Source organism: Chenopodium album, chromosome 16 (genome assembly GCF_948465745.1).
Source record: "Chenopodium album chromosome 16, dcCheAlbu1.1, whole genome shotgun sequence".
Lineage (NCBI taxonomy): Eukaryota > Viridiplantae > Streptophyta > Magnoliopsida > Caryophyllales > Amaranthaceae > Chenopodium > Chenopodium album.
In genome coordinates this window covers 47645776-47673736 of record NC_137849.1, presented here as the reverse complement: position 1 = coordinate 47673736, position 27961 = coordinate 47645776, and the positions used below count along the sequence as shown (strand labels likewise).

The following is a 27961-nucleotide window of genomic DNA, read 5'->3' as shown; positions in this document are numbered from 1 at the left end:
CTTCTACGGCATGCTGGCATTGTTGGTCTTGGACGAGCCTTTGAGGATGCGTTGGGTCTGTTTAATGGAACAGTGGAGTCTGACATTTTGAGTAATCCTAGTGAGGTCGCTGCCCCTAAACTCATGAAGAAATTGGCAGATATATATTTCACAAAGGTTACCGCTTCTGTAGAATCTGCTTATTCTTTAACTCCTCGACAATCAGCATTATGGAAATCACAGCAGGGAGATCACACCTCTGCTTGGCTTCGAGCGGTCCCTATTTCAGGGTTGGGTCAGACGATGAACGCCAAGACTTATCGATGTGTGTTGTGCTACCGGTTGGGTGTTCCATTGTTCTCCATCACGACGCCGTGCTCTGCTTGTTCAAGGATTTTTGCTGGAGATATGTTTGCTATCGGTCATGGATTTCAGCTAGAAAGGAGGTGGATATTGGGTTGTCTTGTGGGAACGACGGAGCTCTCAGACCTGCAGATGTGTTACTTTATTCATGGGATCGTGGTCGCGATGTCTGTGTTGACTTTACAAGGTCTTCTCCATTGACACAGTTTGGGCTTTCTGACTTTGTTCCTGGACGGGTAGTAACTGGTGCGACCAATCAGAAGCGGGTCAAGTACGAATCCAGTTGTCGAGTGATTGGATATGGCTTACTTCCTTTCTCTTTCTCTTCTTTTGGGGAATTATAAAAGGAGGCTGTTGCATTGTTGAAAAGGATCCAGAAGTTCTCGAAGACTCAGGACATTAGGGCGCGTGCTGCAGTTCATATCCTTATTAGGATCGACTTTTCTATAGCTAGAGGAGTGGGGCCCTGATTGTATCTCGACTTCCCACTAATTTTCTATAGGTTGTATAATTTTTTATGTTTTTGAGATATAATAATAATAATAATAATGATAATAATAATAATAATAATAATAATAATAATAATAATAATAATAATAATAATAATAATAAAAGTGTATGTGACAAATCAATCTATCTAATCTAATCTAATACGTAGTATCTAATATATATATATAAAGGGGAGTTTTTTCCTGAGTTTTTAGAGAGCCACGTAGGATTTAATGTTTTCAGCGCGCCACGTAGGATTTTTAGTGGTAGCCAATTAAATACAAGATTATTAATTTCTTTTAGAATTAAATAACTTAACTAACACGTAAGCAAAATTGGCGAATGAAATTATCCAGTTTAAATTAATTAAATATAAAATATTATCTTTTGATATAAGGAATTTTATCTCAATATATAACAAATTTTAGCACATAAATATATATATATATAAATTATTTTAAAAAATTCAAACAAAACGTGCATCGCACGGGCTTCATCTAGTATATAATTAAAAAAAGGCATTTTCCGAGAGCATTCGGCGCGCCACATAAGCAAAGGTATTATTTTGACTAATTAAAAATTAGGTTTCTATTTTCTTTAGAATTAAAAAATTCACTTTCCACCTAAGCAAAAGTGACAAATGAGATTTAAGAATTTTAAGACATAGGTAAAAAACAACGAATAGTGATTTATAAGGATTTAATTTAGTTAAAGAACTAAAAACTATCTTTTGAAAAAAAAAATTATCTTTAGATATAGGATTTATATATCTAAGATAATCTTGATATATGTTTATGATAAGAAATAAAAATTATTCCTTAATAATAATTAAATTAAAATTTTTGATGCCTACCACTATAAATTGACACATCTTACCACACCAATAAAATTTCATATCAATACAAAACCAAATCAAGAGAATTTTGTGTCATAATTTTGTATCAGTTTTAATTTTAGGTCATCAGTGGCTGCGTAATTCTTAGTTTAATTTTTAAAATCCATGTTTAAATGTATATTTGTGATTATGGCTTACAGTGTGTTTACTTGAAATGCTTAATGATTATATGTTTATGTTTTGTTTATTGAATTTTGTTTTTACATGTAGATCTAATTAAAAAAGAGAATTATATTCGAGCAAAAATAATTGGAAAATCAAAGTACGAGGAGATATTATATCTGTATAAATCGTTTACATCTGTAACTCAAAACCAAGTCTAAATATCACTTAGTCTCGTAGTTTTAAGACTATTTTAGGCTTTTAGCTACGAATATCACTTCAATCTTGTCATTCAAAGAAGCTATACGATATTCAAAGAAGCTTTACGATGATCATAGTAATTAAACAACCACAACCACATGATAATTTCAACTCGTCTCCGATTGTACTCTTACGAGTTTCGTTAATCACCACCTCTAGGACTTTACCTCAACTTTTTGAAGAAAAAATTAAAACACGTGTAGCAGTACAGTCATGTGCCAATACCAAACCCGTGACAATATTCCTCCTTAACACGCTTCACTCTCCACCACGCGTGTTAGCTCTTCCTCCTTCACATGCTCGCACGTTTCAACTCTTCCAACTATTTTTCTCTCTCCTCTCGCCGGATTCTTGCCGGAATCACTCTCATTTCTCCCGGAAATTCCCGAATTATCGACTCCGACCGTTCATCTTCCGTCACCGATGTCTTAAAACGCCGTCGTTTCTCCGGTATGCCCTTTTTTGTCACTTTTTTTTCTCTCACTTTTGTCTATTTTCTTAGGGTTTCAATTTCTGTTATTAATTTTGGAAAATGTGGGTGCTTTTTTTTTTGTGAGTTGAAATTGTATAATTATTATTTCTTGTAAAATTCAGGATCACGGGAGAAATACTTGATGATATTGAATCATCCAAAAATACTACCTTTTTTTCAAAGTTAAACTTTGAGTATTATGTGAATTCTTGAAATTTGGATGTTTTAATGTGAGATTATCATTGTTAATTTAGTTTAAGAAGTTGAATAAGTAGTTAGTTTCAACTATGGTATAGCGTAATCCCCTAAAGAGTATGGAAAAAAAAAAAAAAAAAAAAAAAAAAACATATGACTTAGGAATTTTAATTTTTGTATTAATACAGTGGCGGCAAATTTCTTGCTAAAATTTGATAATTTGATACCTAGAGTGTTTAAAATTCATTAATTATTGTTTGTCTTGCATCCAAGCTTATGTTGTAATAGCTTGATTTTGTTGAATTATGTCATTATATTGTTAGAGCTTTTGTGAGAGGAGGGGTGACCTTGATGAAGTATGTTATGTTATCATATGTTCGATTTTATGTGAGGGGAATGATTGAATGAGATCATGGTGAAATATTGTGTCAAAAAAAAATCAATCAATCAATCAATCAAAGCCTTAATCCCAAAAGTGGGGTCGGCTAACATGAACCAAATTTGATTATTCCGTGTAGTCATCAACATAAATCTTTCTCCTCCATCCCTTACGATCCAAAACTTCATCCTCACGTAAATCCATGCACTTCATATCCTTCCTCACTCCTTCCAACCAAGTCATCTTTGGTCTCCCTCTTCCTCGTGAGATCATGGTGAAATATATTATATCATTGTATGTTCAAGCTTTTGTGAGGGGAGAGGGTCTTGATAAAGTATGTCAACGTATGTTTCGTTTGTAGGTTGCCTAGAAAAGAAAAACTTAATTATTCTGGAGCCTAGAGCAGCATAAATTTTCGAGTTTACATTGCAATGCTGCGTGACAGAGTAAAAATATTCATTGATATGGCTAGTTGTCTCATCCAAATGGTTGTCTAGTACCTAATTTTTAATAAGATGAATGAGGCAACGGGTATGCATAAGCTGATTGGAACCAGTGAAGATGATGACGAGGAAGAAATGGACATGGATGCTAAGGAAGAAGATGATGACGAAGAAGGTAAAAACATGGCAGCTTCCATGATAGTCAATATGGATGGAGGAATCACTACAAGCAGCAGTGACAGTCAGTTTCAGTATCACTCCCAGATCCAAGAACAGCAGATCAACCATGGAGGAGTTGCTAAAAGGCCGAGGCCATTAGAGGAGAAAGAGAGAACAAAGCTGCGGGAGCGGCATAGGAGAGCCATTACTGCAAGGATCTTGGCTGGACTTCGACGCCATGGGAATTACAATCTTAGGGTGAGGGCTGATATAAATGATGTAATTGCGGCTTTGGCAAGGGAAGCTGGCTGGGTTGTGCTTCCAGATGGTACCACATTTCCTTCACAGTCTCAGGTACTTCAAAGTCTCCTTATGCATTCAACTTTTTAAGGTTATATTTTGAGTTTGTTGCACATTGATGTTATGTCTAGTTGGCTCTTAGTTTATGGAAATATTGCATATGCTATGTTGCTGGATCTGTTTGTGTATCATAGTAGAGCATGATCATAAGATTTTGAGTTTTAGATATTATCTTAGTATTTGGACATTCTATTAAGGAATTCTTGAATAGATTTATCATATTCAGCTGGAATAATTACAAAAGAGTCTTCCTAAGTAAGCCCTTATTGGCTTACGGGAGTTAACATGTATGAAATATTCTAATAACTACATATTGATTTACACATAATTGAAAATAAATTGATCCTTTCTATACTAATTTGGTAAGATGACATGTTTAGCAATTTTGCCAAAAAAAAAAAGTAGTCTCTCACAGTTGCAGTCTTGATTTGATGAAGTGTCCTTAAATGAGCGGCCAATCTAACTGGATAATGGAATTGTAGTCAGCCAGCTCTTGTCCTGAAGGACATTAAGCTTTTTAGAGCTGAAAAACTGGGAGAATTTAGAGGTGGTGCAACTTCTTGTTTGGTTTCCCTTTTCTTATTCCTTTTTACTTGCCATTCCTTGTCAGTATTTTTCTTCCACAAAGTTGAGTTTTTCTTCTCTGATATGTGTTTTCTTAAACTTTCTTGCTGCTGTAATCTGTTAGATGCTATGTATGTCCCTTCGATTATGCTTAATAGCACATGTGTAAAGTGAAAGTGACTTTTTTTTTTTTTTTAAATGAATATCTAAGAATGAAAAGATTATCTAACTCATCTAGGGCTCAAGACCGTCTGATGATTCTCCAGTGCCAACTGCCATCCCCTCATCACAAGTTTTGCCTCAACAGACTCAGGTTACTTCCGTCAAAGGTGTATGCCCTAGCTATCAAAACTCTGTGGAATATAATACCGGTCAAATGAAAGAGGTTTTTGGGCACACTGCTTCTCCTTATGACGTATCTTCCGGTTCACATGCCCATGCATCCTCCACAGGAGGTAGTAGGGGAGAACGAATAGACAATCATCCTCTTATTAGCTCTGTGGATACCATTTGTAACAAACAGGTTCACTATCTAATCCTTTTTTCTCCTCCACAGCTCCCCCCCCCCCCCCCCAATCCCCCGATTTCCCTCCCCCCCCCCCCCCCCCCCCTCTTTCAACCATAAGGTGCATGATCCCATCCTTTTTTCATCTAGATAATCTCTTTTTAATCCCTGGTTATGATAGTAACTGCTTTCTTAATGGTGACAGAACACATTTTACCTTTATTTTTAAAGAAAAAAGTAAAGGCATGTTAATTGCTGGATGTATTATAATGTGGATGGATCCAGATATTACCTTGATTGCTTTGTGCTGCTTATACTGATAATCCTGATTAACTCTTTAAAATGATAGGTGGTTGATCCCTCCTCAAGGTTGCATGAGCATGACTTTGCAGGCACTCCATATATACCAGTTTATGTGATGCTACCTGTGAGTTTTTAATTTTTTATATTTATTAGTATCTGTGCTAACTATAAATTGAATTACTGTCAATACCTTTGTCAAAAATATTTGTAGATTGTACAATAGTATATATCTCGACTCTTGACAGCTATCTTTAGCAAAAATGAACAGGATCTAGTTTTGTGACTTTAAGTTCTCTTAGATGCTTAAATCCATATGTGATGTCTATGCTAATTGGTGCAGTTGGGAATCATAAATATGAAATGTGAGCTTACTGATCCTAATGGGGTGCTGAAGCAGCTGAGGATTCTGAAATCAATTAATGTTGATGGTGTTGTAGTTGACTGTTGGTGGGGTATAGTGGAAGCTCATGCTGCGCAGGAGTATAATTGGAATGGTTACAAAAGGCTCTTTCAAATAGTAAAAGATCTCAAACTTAAATTACAGGTAAAGCTGATAGCCTTAAGAGTTCTATGTGTCTGTTTCACTGTTTCATCGATTACTTGTTTCGGCATGCTAGGACAGGATCAAACGAATTTTTGTGAACTGTCAAATATTCAACATTTTATTGGAGTCCCAAAAAACTTAATTATAAGTTTATAGTAGGAATGAGTCAAAATGACAGTCCTTGAAATTGTTTTGTACATGCTTGATAGTTAGCTTATAGCCTGTAATACTACCTATTGAGGTTAGAAATCTGTTTGGATAGCGCAGGTTGTGATGTCATTTCATGAATGTGGAGGCAACTTTCGCGATGATGTTTGTATTCCTTTGCCCCTTTGGGTAGCAGAGATTGGTCGTAGTAACCCTGACATATATTTCACTGATAAAGAGGGACGAAGAAATCCTGAGTGTCTTTCATGGGGAATTGATAAAGAGCGACTGCTGAAAGGTCGAACAGCTTTTGAGGTATATTTTCTTGTTTAACAACCTGGTCATATTGTGGATAAATTAACAGTTTGTAATTGAGTCTGGTAGCAAGTTTGGGGAACCCTTTGCTGATAAAGTATTGCCGTTTAATCTTTCTATTTACTGTAACAGCCCCCTCCACCACCCCATTTCTTATTTCCTACTCACAATCCCTCTTCCACATGTCATGTTTTCCAGAAGAGAGAACTCAAAATAGAACTGGGTCTATTAATGCTTCCTCTGCAGAATTCAAACAGCTGTGTTAAATAACATAGCTATAATAATATCATGTAATTTAGATATTCGCTATGTTTCATCCTGTTTTAAATTGATTCAGGTCTACTTTGATTTCATGCGAAGCTTCCGGATAGAGTTTGATGAATACTTTGAAGATGGTATTATTTCCATGATTGAAGTTGGACTTGGTCCATGTGGCGATTTGAGGTACCCCTCTTTCCCAGTAAAGCACGGTTGGAGATACCCTGGCCTCGGAGAATTCCAGGTTATAGTCAATTAACTTTTTCAATCTTGTGGAATGTCTTGTCAAGTTTTGTTCCTATGCGCATATTGGTTCTCTTGTCTTTATTGCTTGAGCAGTACATGTTTAATTACTTTATTTTACTGCAATTGCATTTTTCTTATCAAATTTTGATGTTTTTAATGGTAATATAACACCTAATCTCTGTGTATAGCATCATATGATGTATATGCATGCAATTTCACTGACTTCTTTGTCCTGTTTGGCAGTGTTATGATCAGTATATGTTGAAAAGCTTACGGAAGGCAGCTGAAGCCAGAGGACATTCATTTTGGGCTAAAGGGCCAACTAATGCTGGTTTTTACAATTCACGGCCCCATGAGACTGGATTTTTTTGTGATGGGGGTGAATATGATGGCTATTATGGCAGGTTCTTTCTTAATTGGTACTCTCAAGTCTTAGTTGACCATGGTGACCGGATACTTTCTTTGGCCAAGTTGGCTTTTGAGGGAACCTGCATTGCTGCAAAGGTGGGTTGATCTTGCTACTTAAATCATTTTATGTTACATTCCATTGTGGTTGGACCAAAAATGGGCTGATGAATGTCAACTTTAAAGGTGCATCTGTTGTAAGTTTCTAACATAGTTTTTTTATCGCCAATATTGTATGCAAGAAAACTTATATACTACCTCCGTTAACTTTTAGTTGCAACTTTGGGACATTATTTGGAAGATATAAAATATTCCAAAGTTGCAAATAAAAGTTAACAGAGGTAGTACATTTCTTGAAGAACTTTTCAAGTGATATATCTTCAGTTTTACCCTTTGGTTTGACCCCCTACGAGGCCACGACCCCACCTCCCAATTGTTTAAAAAGGCTATGGAATTCTTGGACTTCATTACTTCACAGCCCATCTTTGTATCCACTGAATGATAGGGAGCTTTCGAGTTCGCCCCTGCATTCCAGCCATTCTGCATTTCTGCTTAAGCTCATTGTTGTTAGTTAACCTTAACCCATAGATAATCTGCGCTAAGGGCATACTTCCACAATTACATCACCACTAAGGTTATGTGTAGGAAATTAATACCCATATCACTGCCTTTCTAAGCCTGTGGCCTCCCAGTTGGGTTTCTTTTCAAAGCCTGCCACTAGATATCCACACAAACCACATTGTTCTTTATATTTTCTTTGCTATGCTGCAGAGTGCAGGTTCTTTGAACAGGCCTGAAATGGATGGAATAGATGCGTGACTTGATAAGATTTTCTCCCCTACCCTGATAACGAAGCCCCTTTCCAACCATTGAGTAATCTCTTCTATCGCAGAATCCTGAAAAAGAGAGAGACCTTGAATAACTGCTGTCTCTACCAGTTCATCTCATACCTTGCAAAGACTAGATTTTCATCAATAATAATGATATTTACTTATTCCAAGTTATTTAATTTGTCTCCTCTCTCCCACATCACTATTTCTTGTCCTAGTTGGAGCTGGTTTCAGCTGTTGATGCTGGATATAAAGTTACTGAAAAGGGGGGAATAAGAAAAGTTTGCACATTCAGAAATTATGTGCTTGATTCTGATTTTTATCTCAGTGTTCCCCCACTTCAGAATTTGTTAACATGCTGATGTTTTAACTCTAATTTCTGAGCAGCTATCAGGGATACATTGGTGGTACAAGACTACAAGTCATGCAGCTGAATTAACCGCTGGATTCTACAACCCATGTAATCGTGATGGTTATGCTGCAGTAATGTCCATGTTAAAAAAACATGGAGCTGCTGTGACCTTCACAACTGCAGAAGTGGGCTTGTTGGATCAGCTTGAGGATTCTTCTGAAGCACTAGCAGATCCTGAAGGGCTGGCTTGGCAAGTAAGCATAAGATTACATCATTATTTGCGGTTTTTTTCCTCCAACAAAGTCAAATCAGTTAGGGCTTCAGATTTTACTGATCAAGTTTTACTTTTTAATTGCAGGTTCTGAATGCTGCATGGGATGTTAACATTCCAGTTGCCAGTGAAAACTCTGTTCCTTGTCATAGTAGAGAAGTATATAACAAAATACTTGAAAATGCGAAGCCCTTCAATGATCCTGATGGTCGTCACTTGTTATCATTTACATACCACAGACTTAGCCTCCAACTCATGGAAAGGCACAATCTTATGGAATTTGAAAGATTTGTCAAGAAAATGCATGGTGAGACACCTGTTTTAGCATATCTTCCCCTTTTCTTTCCTGCCATTAATGCCTCAACTAGGTCAGGTTCTAATCGTAATTTGTTCATAAAGTCTTTACTATATTCATGGCCAAATTCACGAGAAATTGTCATTTGGCACACTTTCAAATTTACTCTCTTTTACAGACAAAATTTAACTGTACTGGGATTTAATCTTTATGGGAAGTCGCTTAGTTCATTCAAGTGTTTTTAAAAAAATTAGCAAAATATGAGGATTTTTTAAATGAAGCCCAAAATATACAAGTGTTCCGCAATGTTTCATTTTTAATCAATGCCAATATATAATATGGGGTAGTATGTATTTATTCCAGGAGAAGCAGTTCTTGACCCCCAGGTATAATTGAAGACTAATAGTACGATTCTTCTGCAGCGGCTGGCAAAGCCATGCAGTTTTGGTGTAGTTACAAATTGGATAGGTGATTTCCTTGGTGTAAATGTCAGGCAAGCTTCATGTACATGATTTGATTAGTAGAAAACCTGGTTGTAAAGTTAGCTTTGAGAGCCTTTTGCTTTGCACCTTGACAGTTTTAAGTTATACTAATATATTGTTTTCAAGGTGCATTTATTTTTTATTGCAAATTTGCAATCCAAAAATGCTCTCTGTATTTCGAACATCTGTAAGCCTGCTCCATTCTATGGAGTACATTATTAAGTTGATTCTCCAAAGTGAGACAATAACATTGATGGCAGTCATGGAACAGCACTAGTATCGTTTGTTTGATGTATGATCTTAGACATCACAGTCTCGATTTGCAGCGTGACAGTTTTAAATCCCAGGCAGCAAAGAGCCGCACTGAGATGTTGGCTAAATGAAAGTGAATGCCAAAAATGAGATGAAGAGTGACCACAGTAACTTTTAAACAGATAAAAGAATGATCCTTTTTACTAATATTGAAGGAAATGTTCTGATGTACAATGTAATGAGCTATGAATAATAAAAGAATGTGACAGACTGATAGCCAAGCAATATTCAATTGTGGTTTCTGCAATTTGCATTGTATAACATACTGTACTATTTAAGTACCATATGGCCTGACTCATCTTTGTCAAAAAGTCGCCCAATGAAATCACCCCAGCTCTCTCTCCTCTTCTTGGATGATGACGATGATCCTTCTACACTTGATTTATCCGATCCTTCCCCCGACTCAGGATGATTATTGAAGGTTCCGTAAGGCGAAGGTGGGAAGGAGTGAGGAACATCCAAGGCGACAGCCCTTTCAAGGGCTTGTCTATACTCCAGTATATGTTCTCTTGCGAGTTTCTCTTGTCGTTCCATCCTTTGGTTCGGTGGAATTTCCATGACATGATCATTTTCCATCATCAACTGAAGTTGAAGAAACGAGAGTTTATTTGATATTGGAAATTGTAAAGTTATAGATGCAAGAGATTAAAATAATAATAAAGTAACTGTATGAAATAAGATTCAACAAGATATGATCGTGAAAGCTGAGACAATTTCTTACATATAAACACACCGTCTACAAAAATTTGTATTAAAATTAACTTATACATATGCACTTCATTCAAAATTATAATCTCAACGCTGAAGCAAAAGGCTTTTCCATTAGAGTAACATCAAAATTGACAAGTTTCCCATAATCAGCGGCAAAAATATCAATTAGCAGCAGAAATATTAAACAAATTATACTGCCTCAAATTTCCAGGGGAAAATTCATTCCACCCAAAAAAGAAACTAACATTTTACAAAATTTCATGGTATCACTGCATGTAATATCTTTGACAAGAAAGCTAGCAATTGAGGTGGTCTGTTTCATCAGCTAACTGTAAGAGTGCCACTACTATGAATTAAAAGACTTACATCAAGAGCAATTTGGGATTCTCTTTCAATCCAAATGATTCCATGGTCTGAAATAGCATTACAGGATAAAATGATGTGCTCAAATCTTCCATCAACAGGAACTGCTGTTCTCACTACTGGAGGAAATCTTTGAAATCTATAACCCAAAAACAATATGATTTAGAAAAAAAGGCATTCATCTATTATCTTTTCTTTCTTTAATCGGAGAGGGGTTGGGGGGTTGTGTGTGTGTGTGTGTGGGAGGGTGGGGGTGGGGAGTAGAAGATATGTGCAGCACATGCAGCTGGTTCAACAATCTCATTCCATGGACAGGTAAAGAAGTATTTTTTACTGAACAGCCAATCAAGCAATCAAAGACAAGTCCATTACTTCCTTCACAGAAAGAAAGGCCTTAAAAATTCAGTTTATATGTTTTGAAGGTCATTAATGTAATTCCAGAGAGAACACAGCATATGCCCTATAGCATAATTTGTTGCCTTATGCTTTAAGGAACTAAAGATCTCCCCGTACACTCTCTTTAAACTGTGACAAGACCAAGTGCTCTTAAATGTTACACCAAGTAACTTGTCCCTTACAGGCTTACAGCCCCCAGAAGATGTTCATGTAATGCACGCTCTTATTACCTAGTTAATACTTAATAGTTAGGTCTGGCATTGAGCAGTTGCTCTACACAAGGTGAGTTCTCACTTTCTTTCAGCCACAAGAATTTAATCATGTAATATGTTTTCTTATCACCAATTTTAGTTAGTTAACTTTTGTCTTGAACTCTTCAGGATCCCTATTTTATTCTCGCTAAACATGTAATTCACGGTTTACATATGCCGTGTCTGTTCTGTTTTGCTGGTTTATAAAAAGCTAACTAGTCACAAAGGTTTTACTCTTATTTTTTCAAAACAATGTTTTTAGAATTATGAAATATAGATGGGCAGAAACATATGCATGTCATGAATGTTATGCACTGAAATTATCCCATAACTGTGATTGTTCTTAAAAATATTCAATGCAAGATAAAATGAACACTAGGACATGAGATGCCTATGAATCTGCAAAATTCTTCACCAGACAAACTTACTACCTATATAATCGCTAGACAGATGAGCTGGTAACTTGGCTCTAGCCTCCATGAGCATACAAATACTAGGGATTAAGCTTTAACTGTCCACACTCCACAGTCCCTCCTTCCAGCTAGACTGCAAATGAACCAATACACTTACTAATGAACGGGGTCAAAACTCAGGCAAAGCTATTTGCTAAGAAAACAATTAAATACCAGCAATATTTATCCTTGAAGTCTGTTCTCCAGGAAATTAAGTGGTCAAATTTTACGTATTTGATAAATCAAACAATAATTTGAAAATTTTAAAACTTACGTTAATCCCTTGTATTTGCCAATTGCCATTATTTATCAAAAGCTACCACTAACAGAACATGTTTAGGAGTTGGATTAAATTCGTGAAAAGTTCAGTTCATTCAGTTACAACTTTTAACTACACAGATTACAAACAGGAACACTACTAAATGCTTAGCTGCTTCAAGTGGCTACATGAGGACATAAGAGAACTCCAACTCTTGGCTAGATTTCACTTTGCAACCCTACTAGTTGTATTCCAACCCATTGTATATTAAGAAATAAAGGAAGTTTGTAATGAACTGATTTTCACAGACCAGACTCACAGAAAAGATCGATTAACTAAATAATCTGACTTTATTTTTTTTATTATATTGATTTAATAAGAAGAACTAACAAAATGAAAGCTTTAAAATTAATTGACAGTAGAAAAAAAAAAACAAAAGTTCGGTTTAATAGCTTGAGGCTAGTACTCTTTTGATAGTGAGTTTAGCTCACAACTCTCTAACAATGGCTTTAGGCCATAACTCTCTAAGATTTCCCTCAATACAGATTTCTGCCTACCTTCTCCTTTCTCCCCTCTCTATATTTATACTAAAGCTGACTCTAACCTAATAATACTAGACTACCAATATTGCCCTTCCTTAGGTTAGTCTATTACAAAGCTAAAAGAACAACTATGCTAATGCTTCTGTCAGCTTCTTAGCTCATTAAATTTACCAGAACCTCAGATTTTAATACAAATTCAGATACAAAGGCACTTTAGAAGTTTCAGACAATAGCTCAATATAGTTTGTAAGATTTAAAACAACATAACTCAGAAAGGGCCTGGTACATCTATACAAAATGAGTAGGTTGAGTGAGAAAGAATTTTCACTAGGCATACCTAAAGGGCTTTCTCTCCACGATATGATATACGCGACCTGGTGCATACAGTCTCCTTGGATCTGTTATCATCTTCTCCTCCATCATGCATGTGTCTTTTAAACACATAACACACAATAAGCACGGCAAACTGTTTAAGGTCAGAGGCAGTTTGATTAAAAAGTATGCATGTGCTGAAGGCTATATATTTAGAGTTAGACCAAAAAAAAAAAAAAAAAAAAAACATTTACCAGCAGGAAACCAAAATCTAGATACAAGAGCTCACATTCCACAAATAGATCAAGCAAGCTATCATACATTCATATGACAAAGTGATTTCAGTTTGTGACGCGCAATTAATAAATGAAAGCAAACTAGCATGTGGCTATGCAGACAAGAGCATTCCATAGAAGAAACCTAGACTACCTGTGGTTTTCCAGTACTCAAAAGAATCCTTAAAAGAAACATTCTGGTAACAATTCAAGACCATCTAAGATCCCAAATAAAAATTCACCATCAAGGGTCCAAATATAACAAAGCACCTTACCTTATTATCAGCATTTATTAAAAGCATATACATCAAGTCAGTTGCAAAGCACCTAAATGCTTAAAGTTGTATCTGCTCAGCATACTTTCTTCACCGTGAAAAATTTCTTTATCGTAGAGCATGTAGAGAAAATTTGATTTTAAAGTTGCTGAACAAGAACCACACTTGGATATAAACTGGGTTTTTTTAAGCATCATGCTCAAGGAATTAATTGATATTTTTGTTATTCAAACTCTTCCTCTAACCACATATACCAGTGTCGAATCCCCAAACTGACCTTTGACGCTTTATTTTAAACAAAAGCATGGTAACATTCCATCAAATACCTTAGTGCATCAGCACAGCAGTTAAACAAACACCTGTGTCTGACACAAATACCCAACGAATACCATATATATCTATTGGTAGCAATTACTGGGAAATGTTACAACCTTTATGAATGCAATGCACATATATAAAACCAATAGCACAGATTTCAAATTGAATATTCAAACATGCTATTGCAACAAGCATACAAAGGCTAGATTACCTTATATCTACTGTGAACAACAATACTAAATTTCACCTACTAAAGGAGCTGATAACATATAATAAGATCATTACCAGATTAGTGATTTGAAAACATCGTCTAAATCAGCAGTTGTCCGGGGTAAGAAATCGTCCTGTTTACAAGAAAATTCTTTCATGATAAGCGGTTTAGTTCTTAATATTCTATTCAAGTGAGTAAATCTGGAAAGACAACTATGGTTGTACCTGAAGCACGACAGAATTGACAACATCTGCATACCGGACAGCCAAATTCAAGGACATGCATCTTGGAGGAGCCATTGCATAACATCTAATCCTCTTCCTCTCAATGTTCCCCAACATATCCAGATTTTGGACAGCCACAAGTGCCAACAAAGAGACTACTCCAGCACCCAATGAATGACCAGCAAACGTCAACGTATATGTAGGATTCTTCTCAAGCAAATCCCTCAACACCTCATGCTCCTCATCAAAAACCCATTGAGCAGCCTTTAAAAGGCCATTATGAACATACCCGCCGTCAAACGGTGCCCTCCCTAGTTTATTATCGAATAGAATGGCACGATCACTCTCCCTCCCCATAGTTAGCCCCCTAACAACCAGCACTACATCGGCATTCTCATGATCAAGATATACTATGTAGGGAGTCACCCGACCCCCGGTATCATCATAATCTTTTCTCAGGACAACCAAATCAGGGTCCATTCTATATCCACCTGGGGGTGCCCAGACGGGATTTCGAAGATCATCTTCATATACAGCTAAAATATATCGACAAAGCCGAGATACAGGCTGAAATTCCTCAGCAGTAGCAAGGCCCCAATCCTCACTCTCATGGCCTGCGGCATATATACACCGCTTCCAGACCCATCTAGCACAAGCTAAACAGTATACACATTCAATTATAGGCAGACAACATGCAAGTGACATTTGCTCAATGTTGAAAGTACATCTTCATCGACTGATCAACTAGTTTTTGAAACCAAGGCAACTGACATTGACTCAATGTCGGAAACTCATCTTCAATCGATAATTACACTGATCAATTACACAACGGAACTGAACATATATGGTGTTACAACAATTGGGTATTCAAATTTCTGCAAAATTCAACTACTTTATATAAAGTTAATTGCAAAGAGGTCTGAATTTCAACTGGGGTTTAGAATTTGAACAAAAGATAAAAAATGGTTATATAAGATTGCTCAATCAAAAGGCAAGAAAGCAGCAAATTGAGGATGTGTTATACATATAACCTATCTAATATATAAACAAAAATTTGAAGGATTTACCTGGAAATTTCCTTTTGAAATAAACAAAGGAAAAGACAATATTTTTAGAAAAAATCAAACTTCAAAACTGCTGCAGATGAGCTATGAAACAAACCCTTGAATTGGGCTATAAATTGAAGATTGGACTTTAATTTTTGAAGTTGAACAATCATTCAAAGTAGCAGAGAAGGGAAGGTAAGAAGTTTGAAGGTGGACAAATCAAATCTAGGATTGGGTATTGGTCTTATTAGTAGTTTAATAAGTTTGGTTTTTTCTGGAACCCTCAAAATTGAACAGTGTTGATTGTTAGCTGGAGATTATGGCCTACAATTACAAATTAATGACACCAAAAAAAAGCAAATAAGAACATGATTTAAGTACAAAATGTTAAGGGAAAAGACGAGGGAAAAAAACAAATTACTTTTTCCAAAGGAAAATACAAGTAGAATTTTTTATTTGTTTTTTTTAAAGTTCATTGGTTTTAATTTTGACATAATTATTAGTGAGTTTAATTTACGAGTAAGATGATATGTAATATTAGTGAGTTTAATTTACAAGTAAGATGATATGTATGCCTTATATAATGATGAAAAATTGAAAGGAAAACAAATCAAAATAAATAATGCATTCATTATTTACTACTCACATGATTTGCATACCAAATTAAGTGGGTTGAAGTTCATATTTATTGTATCAAATGATTGGGAGAGAATCTTGATATCAAATGATTTTCCTATCTTAAAATAATTTTAAGGAAGAGAGTGGGTAGTTAGTTTTATTTAAGAGTATTTCATAACTTTTAACCATAATTCTTTTAAGAGTCAAATACTCAAATTTTACATATTCCATCTTTATTAAAATATAAAAAATAATAATTAAAATTAAATTAAATTAAAAACAATGAAACTTCTATATTATACAACTATCCTTCAACGACCAACTTCACAAGTTAATAGTAATGTTAAATACATTCAATGTGAATTGACTAAACAATTATTACACAATATTATTGTTTAAGAAATAAAGTACCGGTATTTTTTTTTTCCCTATAAATCATACACTAACATCATTTCCATTCAAATTAAACCTGTTCTCATTAGATTATTTTCAGTTCAGTTCAATTCAGTTCAGCACTAATAAGTTTATGTTTAATAATATAGCTAATGATTTAAAGCCAAATTTCATACTTTTAAGCTTATATTACAACAACGACAATAATAATAATAATAATAATAATAATAATAATAATAATAATAATAATAATATATGTTTTTAAAATGTTTTGGGGTTCCATGTTTTTTAATGTATTTTTCATAAATATTTTAATATGTATATTTGTATATACACATATATATAATAATAAATAATCAAAGATCATTAATCCGTAGTTAAAAATAACTAATCAATAAGTTCAATTCAACTCATTTCATACAATGAGAACAGGCCCTTAGTTTAGTATTATAGAACATAGAAGTACATGCCAACATATGAGTAGCATTCAAGACATTATACCAATTGAAAAAGGATTAATAGAAAGAAAAAAACACACACACAAAAATAAGTCAAACTAAAATTCATAAGAACTTTCAGGATAAATATACATTAAACACTTTGTATTATACAAGATATTATATTACCAAGTGTATACAAAGTCAAACTATAATTCATAAGAGATTTCAATACAACTATAAAAAAAGTTGTAAAATGATCGAATATTAACACATTAACATAATACATAAGGTAGCAACCCACATCATCAGGCCACATAATAGTTGTATAACTTATATACGAAGTACAAAAGTCACGATTTGTGGCATTAAGTCTCACAATAATTGTATGCCTTATTGACTTGTATTGGTTGTATACATTTAATTTTAAAAATATGATAGTTGTTTACTTATTACTTGTATAGGTAATACTTGTATTAGCTGTATAATCAATTTTAGGTAGACCTAAGTCAATCACGGTAAGAATTATATGATTTGTATCTTATAACTGTGAGTTTGTGGGATTAACCCCCTCACTAAGGATCATTTGTAAGGTGTAGATTTCCTTTCCCTTCTATTTTACTTTCAAAAGGTCTAGTCCGTTAGCTTAGTTTGGAATGACTTGTGAGATATTCCGATCTAACCGAATGAAAAGTTGGACTTTGGGCCTGATTGGGCTAGGCTTTTGAATTAGAATGGGGCTGGATAGGAGGAGAAGTGGTCCATATTAAATTAGACAGAGTATCAACATTTTGTCCCCTTTCCAAATCCCAATTGATATTACTAAAAAAGTTCAGACAACCATATGTCCATATGTGTTCAATTTAATTATTATACAACCGTACAAAATAATTTTAATTATATTATATAATAAAGACCCCATGATTTTCACACGCTAAAGATTTCATTTTGCAATTCTTGCTTTCTGTTTAATCTTATTCAATTTCCCATCATATAAAGCTTCGTCAATGTTGTATTATTGTTGATTTCTTTTTGATACAAAAATTAAAATTTCCAGAAATATTCATTAGTAGCAGAGCTTGAAGATGAACACTGAATCAGGTAAACAGATTGTTATGTCATTGATTGAATTGGGTTTATTGTTTTTTTATTAGTGAGTGTGATTATTTGTTTTATTTGATTTTTATTTTGGTGGGTGTTTGCATTATTTGGGATTTACAGTTACAGAGTTTCTGGGGGGAGTTCCACTGCTTCAGCGGCTACCCAGTTCATCTCTCAAGAAAATTGCTGAGGTCGTTAAAGTCAAGCATTTTGGTATCATTTCCCTTCAATTCAATCCCTTGTTTTCAATTTTGATTTAATTGTTGGGTTTCAGAGTTTTGTGGGTTTAATCACAGTATAATTGTTACACTGATGACAATTGTGAAATTAAGTTTCACCAAATAGGCCTTGTATACAACGAGTGTATCATAAACGATAGGTGTAATCACTCCGTATTGGGGTGACCATGCTTGTTGTATTAAGGTAATCACATAAAGCTATGATAGTCAATCACATTCAAAATCAAGTTTGGTGTGATTTGGGGTGACTAAGCTTGTCAATGTTGTTTATAGGGAGTACCATGTAATCATACATCTGTATGGCCAGTGACATAATTTGCATGTGGTGATGATTAGTGATCGTGTTCATGCTTTATTATGCACTAAGATTAAGCTGTACAAATCTCTTGCATTTTCTTTTGTAGTATTCATATACATTGATGGTAATTGTGTTGACAAGTATTTATTCAAATCTTGTAGACAGTGGAGAGTATGTTATTCGTAGGGGAGAAAGTGGAGACAATGTGTATTTTGTTTGGGAAGGGGAGGTAAGTTTTTTTTAAGGTTCTTTCTGCAATTTATTACTTTTTGGTGATCTTGGGGCTTTGTTAATCATGTATTCATGTGATTTCATTACTCACTATAGGCTGAAGTTTGTGGACACACTGAGGAAGAAATTCGTCCAGAGTTCTTGTTAAAACGTTATGACTATTTTGGCAATGGTTGGTCTTGTCACTCCTTGATTTTTTGTAGTAATATAGCTTTATACAAACAAAGAAGAAGAAAGAAAAGCTGATGATGGCATTGATGAATGAGCCTTCTTGCTGGGAACTTGGCTACATTGTGATGTGATAGTAGTGGAAGCCAGTTCTCAATTCATATTTGGTTTGAGATGGCTTAAAATTAGCTGGCTACTTGGCTAGTAAATATTGTTTCCATTTGTGAAGCTCTGTTTGCGCTGATGGCTTTCTTTCTTCAATGTTTAATCATAATTGTGAGCTGTGCTATGTTGGTGCATTATAACAGTATAATGTGCTCCTTTTTGTTGTTTTCTAGGTGCCCCAACATCTGAGAAACAGGCAGATGTGATTGCATCATCCAAGGTATATATTTTTTTTGGTCTAGAAGAACTCATCAAAAACAATTCTTGGTTAAGGGGATGAAAACAGTGTCTAAATTTTGGGTATATTTAGTATTTAATTCTTACAGAGTTCAAGAGTGTATTTCAATTTTACTTGTGGATATAAAATCAATTATTGAGTTGTGACCATTTTTCATTTTTCACGACAGTTGACCTGCTTGGTGCTTCCCTCTGACCATTGTGCTTTGCTGCGGCCAAAGTCAATCTGGAATGCTAATGCTGGAAAAGAGACCTGTGCACCTGTAGAGAGCATATTACATTTGGATCCTATTGAAGTATGTCTTCTTGGGCCTATCATAAGCTTTGTACTCCATACTTGAAGTTGGTTTTTTTATTTATTTATTTTGGTGGGTTAGTGTGCATTGTAATGCAATTTTCCTACTAGATGCATAAAAACCTCATTACTGAGTACTAGATTACATGATATGTCACCTCTGGACTTTAAAGATATATGGAGTAGTTTCTTTCTGTTATAAGTCCTGTTTGCAATTCAAGAAAATATTGACTGCATATGTTATAGGTTACAGGAGAATTTACTAGGCCTTTCTTTCATGTAGTCCATCAGTTCTTGAAGCTGTTTAAGATACTTTCCTTATACAAATGTTGTCCTAGACAATTTGTAGTTTTCACTTGTCCTGAGCTGAATATACTGCTAATAGGCTTAATAAGGACCAAGGATAATTCACATGACTTAATGAGGTGACTTGAAGTATTGAAGTTAATTCAATTTATAGTACCTCATGCTAAGTAATGCCTTCTCACCCAAAAGTTCCGTACCTAACTGATTCTTATTTTGAATTTTCAGATGTTAGTAATCCCCATAATTATAAGTTTATTATTTTGGTCCCTTTCAATATCCTTTGTATTTTCTCTGATCTTGAAAACACTGTTCCCATATTTACATTTCGGACGTGATTTTCTCAGTCACAAGACCCCCTCCAGAATAGTATACACATTTGCACATGGTATTTTTTTTCATATGGGATCTAAATTATGACTATGCTAAAATCACATTGTATAGATCTGATAAATAGAGGAGCTGGGAAAATTTTCACCGATGGTCTCATCTTGTGTACACACTGTAATTCTTGTTGTTTCTAGACGTGTGTTGGTCATTTGAAATGAATCACTTTATGTGCTGTACTATGAATTATTCTTTGTCAACTTTGCTGAGTTCTGAGCAAAGTGAAGTTTGTTTTACACTAATTACTTTGTGTAGGTAAACCTATTTCAAGGGATTACCTTGCCTGAAGCTCCAAAATTTGGAAAAGTTTTTGGAGGACAGTTTATCGGCCAGGTATGATTTTTCATTGGTTTTTCTCTTTGTACATTATGCCCGATTAAATTTATTTCTGTGTAATTTTGTGATTGTACCCCATAAAGAGGTACAGGTACATTTACTTCAGGTGCATGAGTTGTTTTCTATAAATGTGTTGCATGCCATGTAGACAATGCAGTTGATAAGTCTAAAATTTAACTTGTAGATCTTAGCCCTCCTTGGTCTTTATTTTTACCATTTTCTTATTTCTCTCATTATGTCTTAAGCTTCCGATGTGAGTGGGAAGAACTTTGTTACCTCTCCTTGATTGCTTTCTTGCACGAGCATTGGCTATTAGGATCTTGTTTTCTGTTTTTTTTTTGGGAATGTCTCGAGTGAGTATTTCTTTGTTCCAGTAAACTTACTAGGTCTTTTTATAGATGAGAAATTGCGGGTTTGTTCTCCTTTGCCAAAATATGTTATTATTTCTAAATAACTTGCTGACTGTTTTCCAACGCAAGACTGAAGAGAAAAGTTCTTCCATTTCAAGTTTTTAAAATTGTTATTGCTGAAACCCTAAAGTATGGTTTGGTATGTATTTTTGGTGTCAAGACATGGTGTTTCTTGAAGGTAGTGCTTGATCCTATATGATTAAAAATGCAATTTTGGTACATGTTTTCTTATAAGAGCGTGGCCTCAGTGTGCCAGAAGTAAATGTGGTGCCCTGACTAAAGTTTGTTCTTATGGTAGTTTTGTAACCACTGATTTCTTCTTATGAGTTCTTATTCAGATAGATATTTCACCAAATTATAGAAAATGTACTTGCTTGCTTTATTTCAAGATCTGAATACTGTACCCTTTTTTTTCAAAAAAAAAAAAAAAACTTTTCTCCTGTATAATATTCCAACACCTACAATCTGACATTCCGCTTGTTAAATTACAGGCTGTGGCTGCAGCATCAAAGACTGTTGATTGTTTAAAAATTGTCCATCATTTGCAGGCTTATTTCCTTCTTGTTGGAGACTATGATAGTAAGTACTTGAAACCTTTTGGTGAACTTAAGTGCAATCTTATTATACCTAAGAGAATGAAGAATAACCTCTATAATTTCAATCTCTAATCAATATAGAAATTTAGATGTATGAAATATATTATTCAGTTTGGTTTTACTAGTACATAAGAATTCTCCAGAGACTTAGTAAATGGCTTTCCATTACATTATTTCAGGAGTTCTCATCCTTATTTATTCTGTTTTTTGTTTGTTTATTATGTCCATAGAAATCGTGTTATCATAATTGTAGAATTTTAGTTCTGCGGCAGTAAATTGCTTCTCATTCTTAATTGCCTGATGATAAAGCTGAGTGGACCTTGGAAAATCTATTTTTGTGGATTATGTCTAGTTTTGTTTAATTTCAGTCACTTAGTTGTCTCAGTTTGAAGTCTCATGTAATTTGGTGCTATTATTGATTAACTGTTCATTTATATGCAGTTCCAATCATATATGAAGTTCACCGCCTCCGTGATGGGAAAAGCTTTTCCAGCAGAAGAGTGGATGCTATACAAAAAGGAACTATTGTGTTCACCTTGCTTGCGTCATTTCAAGTAATTTACTTGTGTCTACCACTTCATCTTGATATCAGTGTAACATAGAGATTAATTTATTAGCAAGAAATTGCTGCTATCATTACCCCTAAGATTGATCACTTCATACAATATAAGATGGATGTCATTGTTGTCACTTCCATGAGTTGCATGTATGTTGCATACTGCATAGTCAAATTTTTGACAGGAGCTTTTATACACACGCATCAACATTTATCACTTTGATTGCATTGGTAGTGTGGCTCTCTTGTTGTAATCTTTAATGCAGTTATTACTTCAGATTTTGGAAAATGTTTAGCTCTAGGTAGGTGTCTCATCCTTTCTTGCTATCCTTTTTAATCGATGACATACCTTAGCTAGACATTTGGTTCTTTTAATGAATATTCCTAATGTCAACATGTTAGTGTTTATGTCCGGTCTTTTGGTTAGTGGATCGAGTTTTTTTTGTGCAAACTTGTAGAAGCTGTATGTTTACATGGAAAAGCACTGGATTTTCACAGCTTCCAGCAATAATGAGATGCGACTGGAATCATAGACTTAAATGTAATATGTGCTTATAATACACCCTTAATGCGCACAAATAAGAATCCTTTCACATTGGACTGGGGTGTGACAAATTAAAAAGTATATTTAGGAGAGTTTTTTCCATCTAGATCTAGGCTTCGTAGCCATATGAAAAGTCTCTCTGCAGGGTGGGCCCAGGGTAGGAAATTTCCTGTGACTCTCAGTAGTCCCCCCCCCCCCCCCCCCCACCTCTCCTCTTCTTTTTCCCTTTTTTAGCCTGGAATAGGACTATGGAAGAGAAAAAAGGTTCGTTTCATTAAAGTCAGCAATCATCTTCTTACAACGTATTGTATCCCAGATGACCTAGTGATTGCCATTGACGGTGTCTATCATACCTAAGTTGCTTTTTGGTCATGTGATATTGAGGATTTACTAGCTGCCCTAATTGTCTGAGTCTCTGAGATAAAAGTTGACTGATTGGCCTGATAAGATAAGTGACAACTGTTAGATGACAATTGACATGTTCCTGAGCTTCATGCTTAGTTTTTTTAATTCCACAGAAAGAAGAATTAGGGTTTGAGCACCAGGATGCAGTTATGCCCTTGGTACCGGCTCCTGATACGGTATTATATAAGCTTTACTTTGGCATAGCAAAATTTTGGGGTTTTACTTTACTGATTCTATATGTTCCCCTGCATTTCAGCTATTATCATTGGAAGAGCTACGTGAAAAGCGTATTATTGATCCTCGACTCCCCAGGTTTGTACGTTATTGATTAAATTACTGAGTTCATTATATCGATATATGTGTGTTTGTAGATATCCACTCACTCTCTTTGCGCTCTGCAACTCATTGTTAGCTGTCATACGTTTTTTTTTTCTCGGGGGTTGGAGGAGTAGAGGGGGGTGGGGGACTGGATGAGCTTGGTTGGAACTCGGATGATGCTTTGAAGAGTAAACATTTCTCTCATCCAGTTATCCTGACAAGATCATGGTTAATCTGGCGCATTAGCTTGGATGATTAGTTGAAAGATGAAATCCTAAAAGAGAATGTTGCCTGGGATACATCAGCTTTGACAAAAAATATATTTCCAGCTGAAAATATTTTTAGCAGAAATTATTATTCTGGGGATCACACAATTGCTAATTTGTTTTCCTTTGTTTGGTTCCTTGCAAATTGAATATGGGAAGGGAATGATGGATGGGAGGAGAAAAAGAGGAAGGTAAGGAATGGGGAGGAAAGTGTGGCTTCCCTCTTAAAAAAGTAACTGTTTTTCACTCTTAGGAGAATGGTTTAGAAAAGTATTTTTTCCTACTCCTAAACAACTGTTTTCCTCCCAAACAAATGCGTTCTTGCTCTTGAAGCAATGCTGCATCATATTTGTACTTTTGTAGTCATTTTGTACATAGCATTCTTGCTTATGATATATCTGGTTGATGATGTGACAGGACCTACCGCAACAAAGTGGCCATGTCAGAGATTACTCCTTGGCCCATAGAGATTCGATTTTGTGATCCAAATACTTTTACGAATCAGACGAAATCCCCTGCAAAGTTAATATCCTTTTCTTTATAAAATTGTTATTTAATTGAATGCAGGTGCTGTATCCAAATATACCTAACTTGTATAGGGTTCTTGTTATATTTTTGTATGCAGATTGAGGTATTGGTTCAGGGCCAAAGGAATTTTGTCAGATGACCAGGCTTTGCATAGGTAAGATGTGCTAAGGCTGGGATTAAATTTAGTCTGGGGCTTCTGATGTGTCTGCTGAAAAACAAGAAGGAACGCTATCTGTGTTTGCACTTTTTAATTTTTAAGAGGTCTTTGAATGCATTTGCTTTTGTGCCTATTCCCTCTCGTTTATGCTATTAAACTTTTAACTTTAATGCATATAAGGTCTGGACTGTTTGGCAATGTCCATGATGATTGGATGGGTGATGGAGGATACGGTTTGTGAAGCAATGCTACGGAAGCTAGTGAAAAGGAGCTAATGTTAATGTGTTGCAAGCTGATTTTGATGGTAGCTTTTAAAGAGTATTTGGTGATTAGTTTTGGACTAATTTTATGGTTTCCCTGAAACACTTGACTTAGAACTACTCGTATTAGTCAAGGCTGCATAAAATTAAGCTAGATGATTTAGAAATTAGGGGTACCAACAGGGCAACAGAGACAATGAAGGGGCAAGTTGGTGTAAGCCTTTTGCAGTTCTAGTTCCAACCTGACTTGTTGAAATCTGAGTGACTTCTTAATTTGGAGATTAGAATTCTGTTCTGTGGTGCATGATATTCAACTTTTCAAATAATGCTTGATTATTGCTTCAGCTATTTTTCATGCTTCAGAGTTCTGACTTGCTTGAGTTTTATGTGTTATCTCATTATCTGATGCTATGGCATTGCTGATGTCCATTGTCCATATCTGCTTTCATAACTAAAACCATCAGCATCGAGATTCACCGTCCCTATAACTTCCCATATACAAAGTAATTTTAAAGCAAAGCTTCAGCAATCTCTCATGCTCCAAATTGGCTTGAAAATTGAAAACCATGATGTTAATTACTGCTGCAACATTGCTATCTGACCGATGTTCTTCCCTCATTTGTTGGACTGGTGAAGACACCAAACTTTTTGTATAATGGAATAGATGTTGCAGAGTTTGGAAGATATCTTGAGAAAAGGTTTTCACACAGGTGTATCCTATATGTACTCTAGTTTATTCGAAGTATCCCAATGGTGTAAGGCCGCCGACTTATTTGGAAAAAGGAAGAAAATCACTTTGATCTCTTGTTTCGGAGAAATAAGTGGCTCACGAGGAATGGAAAAGAAGCATAAGTTCTTAAGTTGCTCTCTACTTACTGGTCCCTGTACTTCTTAATGTCATCCAGTGTGGTGAAAGTAGATCATGAAAATCGTAAAGGCCTCTGCGTTTATTGTGAAAACCTGTAGATTCACTCATTCACATGATGACTGTCGTATTGAATTTTCAATGAAAAATTTACAGTTAATTGGTTAACAGTATGCTGCTGATGAGGCAAATCATTTTTTGTCCAAAAAAAAAAAAAAAAAAGATGAAGCAAATCATTTAGTATATTAGGCTCAGTTGCACAGTGGAAAAACTATGCAGTTATAGACTTAATATTGCTTGTTAGTTGTGAATGCTATCCGCTTGGATTTTTTTTGCCTCTCTTGACCATTACTAGAATGCTTATTTTTTACATTTTGTTACTTCTTTTTTTCTCCAAGGAACATGTCCACTAATATGTAGAAGTGTACAATTGCTTCTTATGCCGATGTTATCTTATATTGTTCAATTATTCTGCAGATGTGTGGTGGCTTATGCTTCGGATCTGTTGTTTATTGAAGTCAGCTCAAATCCTCATCGTGACAGGGGTCTGAAGATCAGTGTTCTAAGCTTGAATCATACGTGAGTAACTGCCTCTTAGTAGATGAACCTTTGGCTTTATATTTGTTTCCCCGTGGTATATAACTTAGATTAACCTGTCGATCCCAGCCTACATTTGCACCTTCGACTGTGCTTTTGCTATCATTAATTCATTACAGTAGTTTTAGTCGCAATTTTAATGTTATTTATTTCCTGAACTGTGCTCTTAGTAGTTCCACTATAGATATGTTGCTTTCATTAGATCTCGTAAAGTGGACATGTTATCTTCAATGCCATGTGAAGCTTTAGGTGAGTGAAGAAGTGGTTATGAATTTTTCTTCAGACTAGGAGATTATCAGTACTAGAATGTATCCGTGCTAATTAAAGGAATCTATCCTTGGTTAAGAAAGACAATTAGATCGTTATAGTATCTATTGGGGAATTGTCTTTGATGTTTTTATTTTATTTTATTTGTTCTAAGATGGGCTGATGGAGTGTAGAATTTGAATACTGAAATTTTGGAGTATTGTGGTAAAAAGCTCTTTTATCATACTTCGTATAAGATAGGATGATATCATACGCTTCCCTGTGTCCAAATATGTAGATTAGTAGGGTTATATACATGCAAGTCTGTGTTAGTTCGTCATGTCTGAGTTTGTGTTTGCCTCTAGTGTTGACTAGTTTCTCAACACATTTGCTTGATTTCTCTTTGTCAGGATGTGGTTTCATATGCCCGTAAAAGCTGATGATTGGCTGTTATTTGTGGTAAGCCCAACAGACACTTCTGTCGTTTGAATTTGTCTTAGGTTTTCCATTATATAATAACTTACCTTCTATCATAGATGGAGAGTCCATCTGCTCATTCTGCACGAGGATTAGTTGCAGGTCGAATGTTCAATAGGAAGGGAGAGGTAAATCTCAACTCGTTATCTGACCATCTGTCCTAACGTTCTTTCTTCTTGTTCACGACTAATTTGTATCTTGCATCTGTTTCCTGTCAGCTTGTTGTATCTCTGGCTCAAGAAGGTCTACTTAGAGTGGCCAGAACTCCAGGCAGAGCACTCAGAGCCAGATATTGAAGTTCACAGACAAAATCTTGCTATAATTCCTTGCCTGTAAATGATATATACTCAGCATGTTGTCATAAGAAGCGTTATTCAACTAGGCAATTGTTATAACACGCAAATGATTATTGCTTGTATCATAATTTTTTTAGTGCAACAATACTTTAGTCTTGCACTTAACTAATCCATTGGTTTGTATCATGGTAAGATGTACCCAAATATTTTTTTTGTACAATATATCATATCATCAAGCTTGCTTAAGATTTGAATTGCTTGCCCATGACTATAAATGTGGCCAACTCTCCCTCGTCCAAAGTGTTAAAATGTGTATGCGACTATGCAAATTAATGGGTTGGAAAGTATAATACGCAATATATTATTTTTGTAGACTTGGAAACTAATGTAGAAAATGTTCATATTACCACCATAGGTAATAACTAATAAGTAAATAAAATTTTTTATTTTAAGCATTTGAAAGCTACTGTATTTTCAATTTCCTTTCAATTTTCATATCTAAGTTCGCTTTACCAACATTATAAATCACTTACTGTAAGATAAAATTATATTATATAGTAATTACGACTTACATATTTTAATAATTTTTATCAAATCAAAATACGATATAATCCACATTAATACTCTATATTTTTTATTTTCGAAAGAATTCATATTTTTTAATTTTTTCG

General features: G+C 35.0%; 3 protein-coding genes across 6 annotated transcripts; 2 read left to right on the top strand and 1 right to left on the bottom strand.

Annotated features, from left to right (window-relative positions):
* Positions 1-2315: 2315 nt before the first annotated feature.
* Positions 2316-9756, top strand: LOC145586792 (beta-amylase 7-like). Of its 3 annotated transcripts, none has more exons than XM_081643716.1 (11): positions 2316-2539; positions 3651-4091; positions 4900-5184; positions 5516-5593; positions 5810-6013; positions 6281-6475; positions 6813-6977; positions 7223-7483; positions 8602-8820; positions 8925-9144; positions 9496-9756. In XM_081643716.1, exons 2-11 carry the CDS (start codon positions 3651-3653, stop codon positions 9522-9524), a joined length of 2097 nt encoding a protein of 698 aa, XP_081499842.1. In that variant the 5' UTR covers positions 2316-2539; the 3' UTR covers positions 9525-9756. The 3 variants fall into 3 exon arrangements, with proteins under 3 accessions (XP_081499842.1, XP_081499841.1, XP_081499840.1); XM_081643715.1 differs by having other exon boundaries at positions 3633-4091; XM_081643714.1 differs by having other exon boundaries at positions 3497-4091.
* Positions 9757-10038: 282 nt separating this feature from the next.
* LOC145585716 (uncharacterized) lies at positions 10039-15805 on the bottom strand. 2 transcript variants are annotated; one of them, XM_081642427.1, is made up of 6 exons: positions 15583-15805; positions 14516-15390; positions 14366-14424; positions 13238-13366; positions 11004-11139; positions 10039-10508 (listed from the first exon to the last, which is right to left on the bottom strand). In XM_081642427.1, exons 2-6 carry the CDS (start codon positions 15218-15220, stop codon positions 10197-10199), a joined length of 1341 nt encoding a protein of 446 aa, XP_081498553.1. In that variant the 5' UTR covers positions 15221-15390; positions 15583-15805; the 3' UTR covers positions 10039-10196. The 2 variants fall into 2 exon arrangements, with proteins under 2 accessions (XP_081498553.1, XP_081498552.1); XM_081642426.1 differs by having other exon boundaries at positions 14516-15805.
* Positions 15806-17895: 2090 nt separating this feature from the next.
* On the top strand, positions 17896-27538 carry LOC145585715 (acyl-CoA hydrolase 2-like). The gene is made up of 17 exons (XM_081642425.1): positions 17896-18110; positions 18231-18323; positions 18809-18876; positions 18975-19050; positions 19385-19431; positions 19619-19744; positions 20689-20766; positions 21671-21758; positions 22217-22329; positions 23394-23456; positions 23537-23592; positions 24282-24386; positions 24490-24546; positions 26152-26253; positions 26928-26976; positions 27054-27122; positions 27213-27538. The coding sequence occupies exons 1-17, from the start codon at positions 18095-18097 to the stop codon at positions 27288-27290; spliced, it is 1284 nt and encodes a 427-aa protein (XP_081498551.1). The 5' UTR covers positions 17896-18094; the 3' UTR covers positions 27291-27538.
* The last annotated feature ends 423 nt before the right edge of the window (positions 27539-27961 follow it).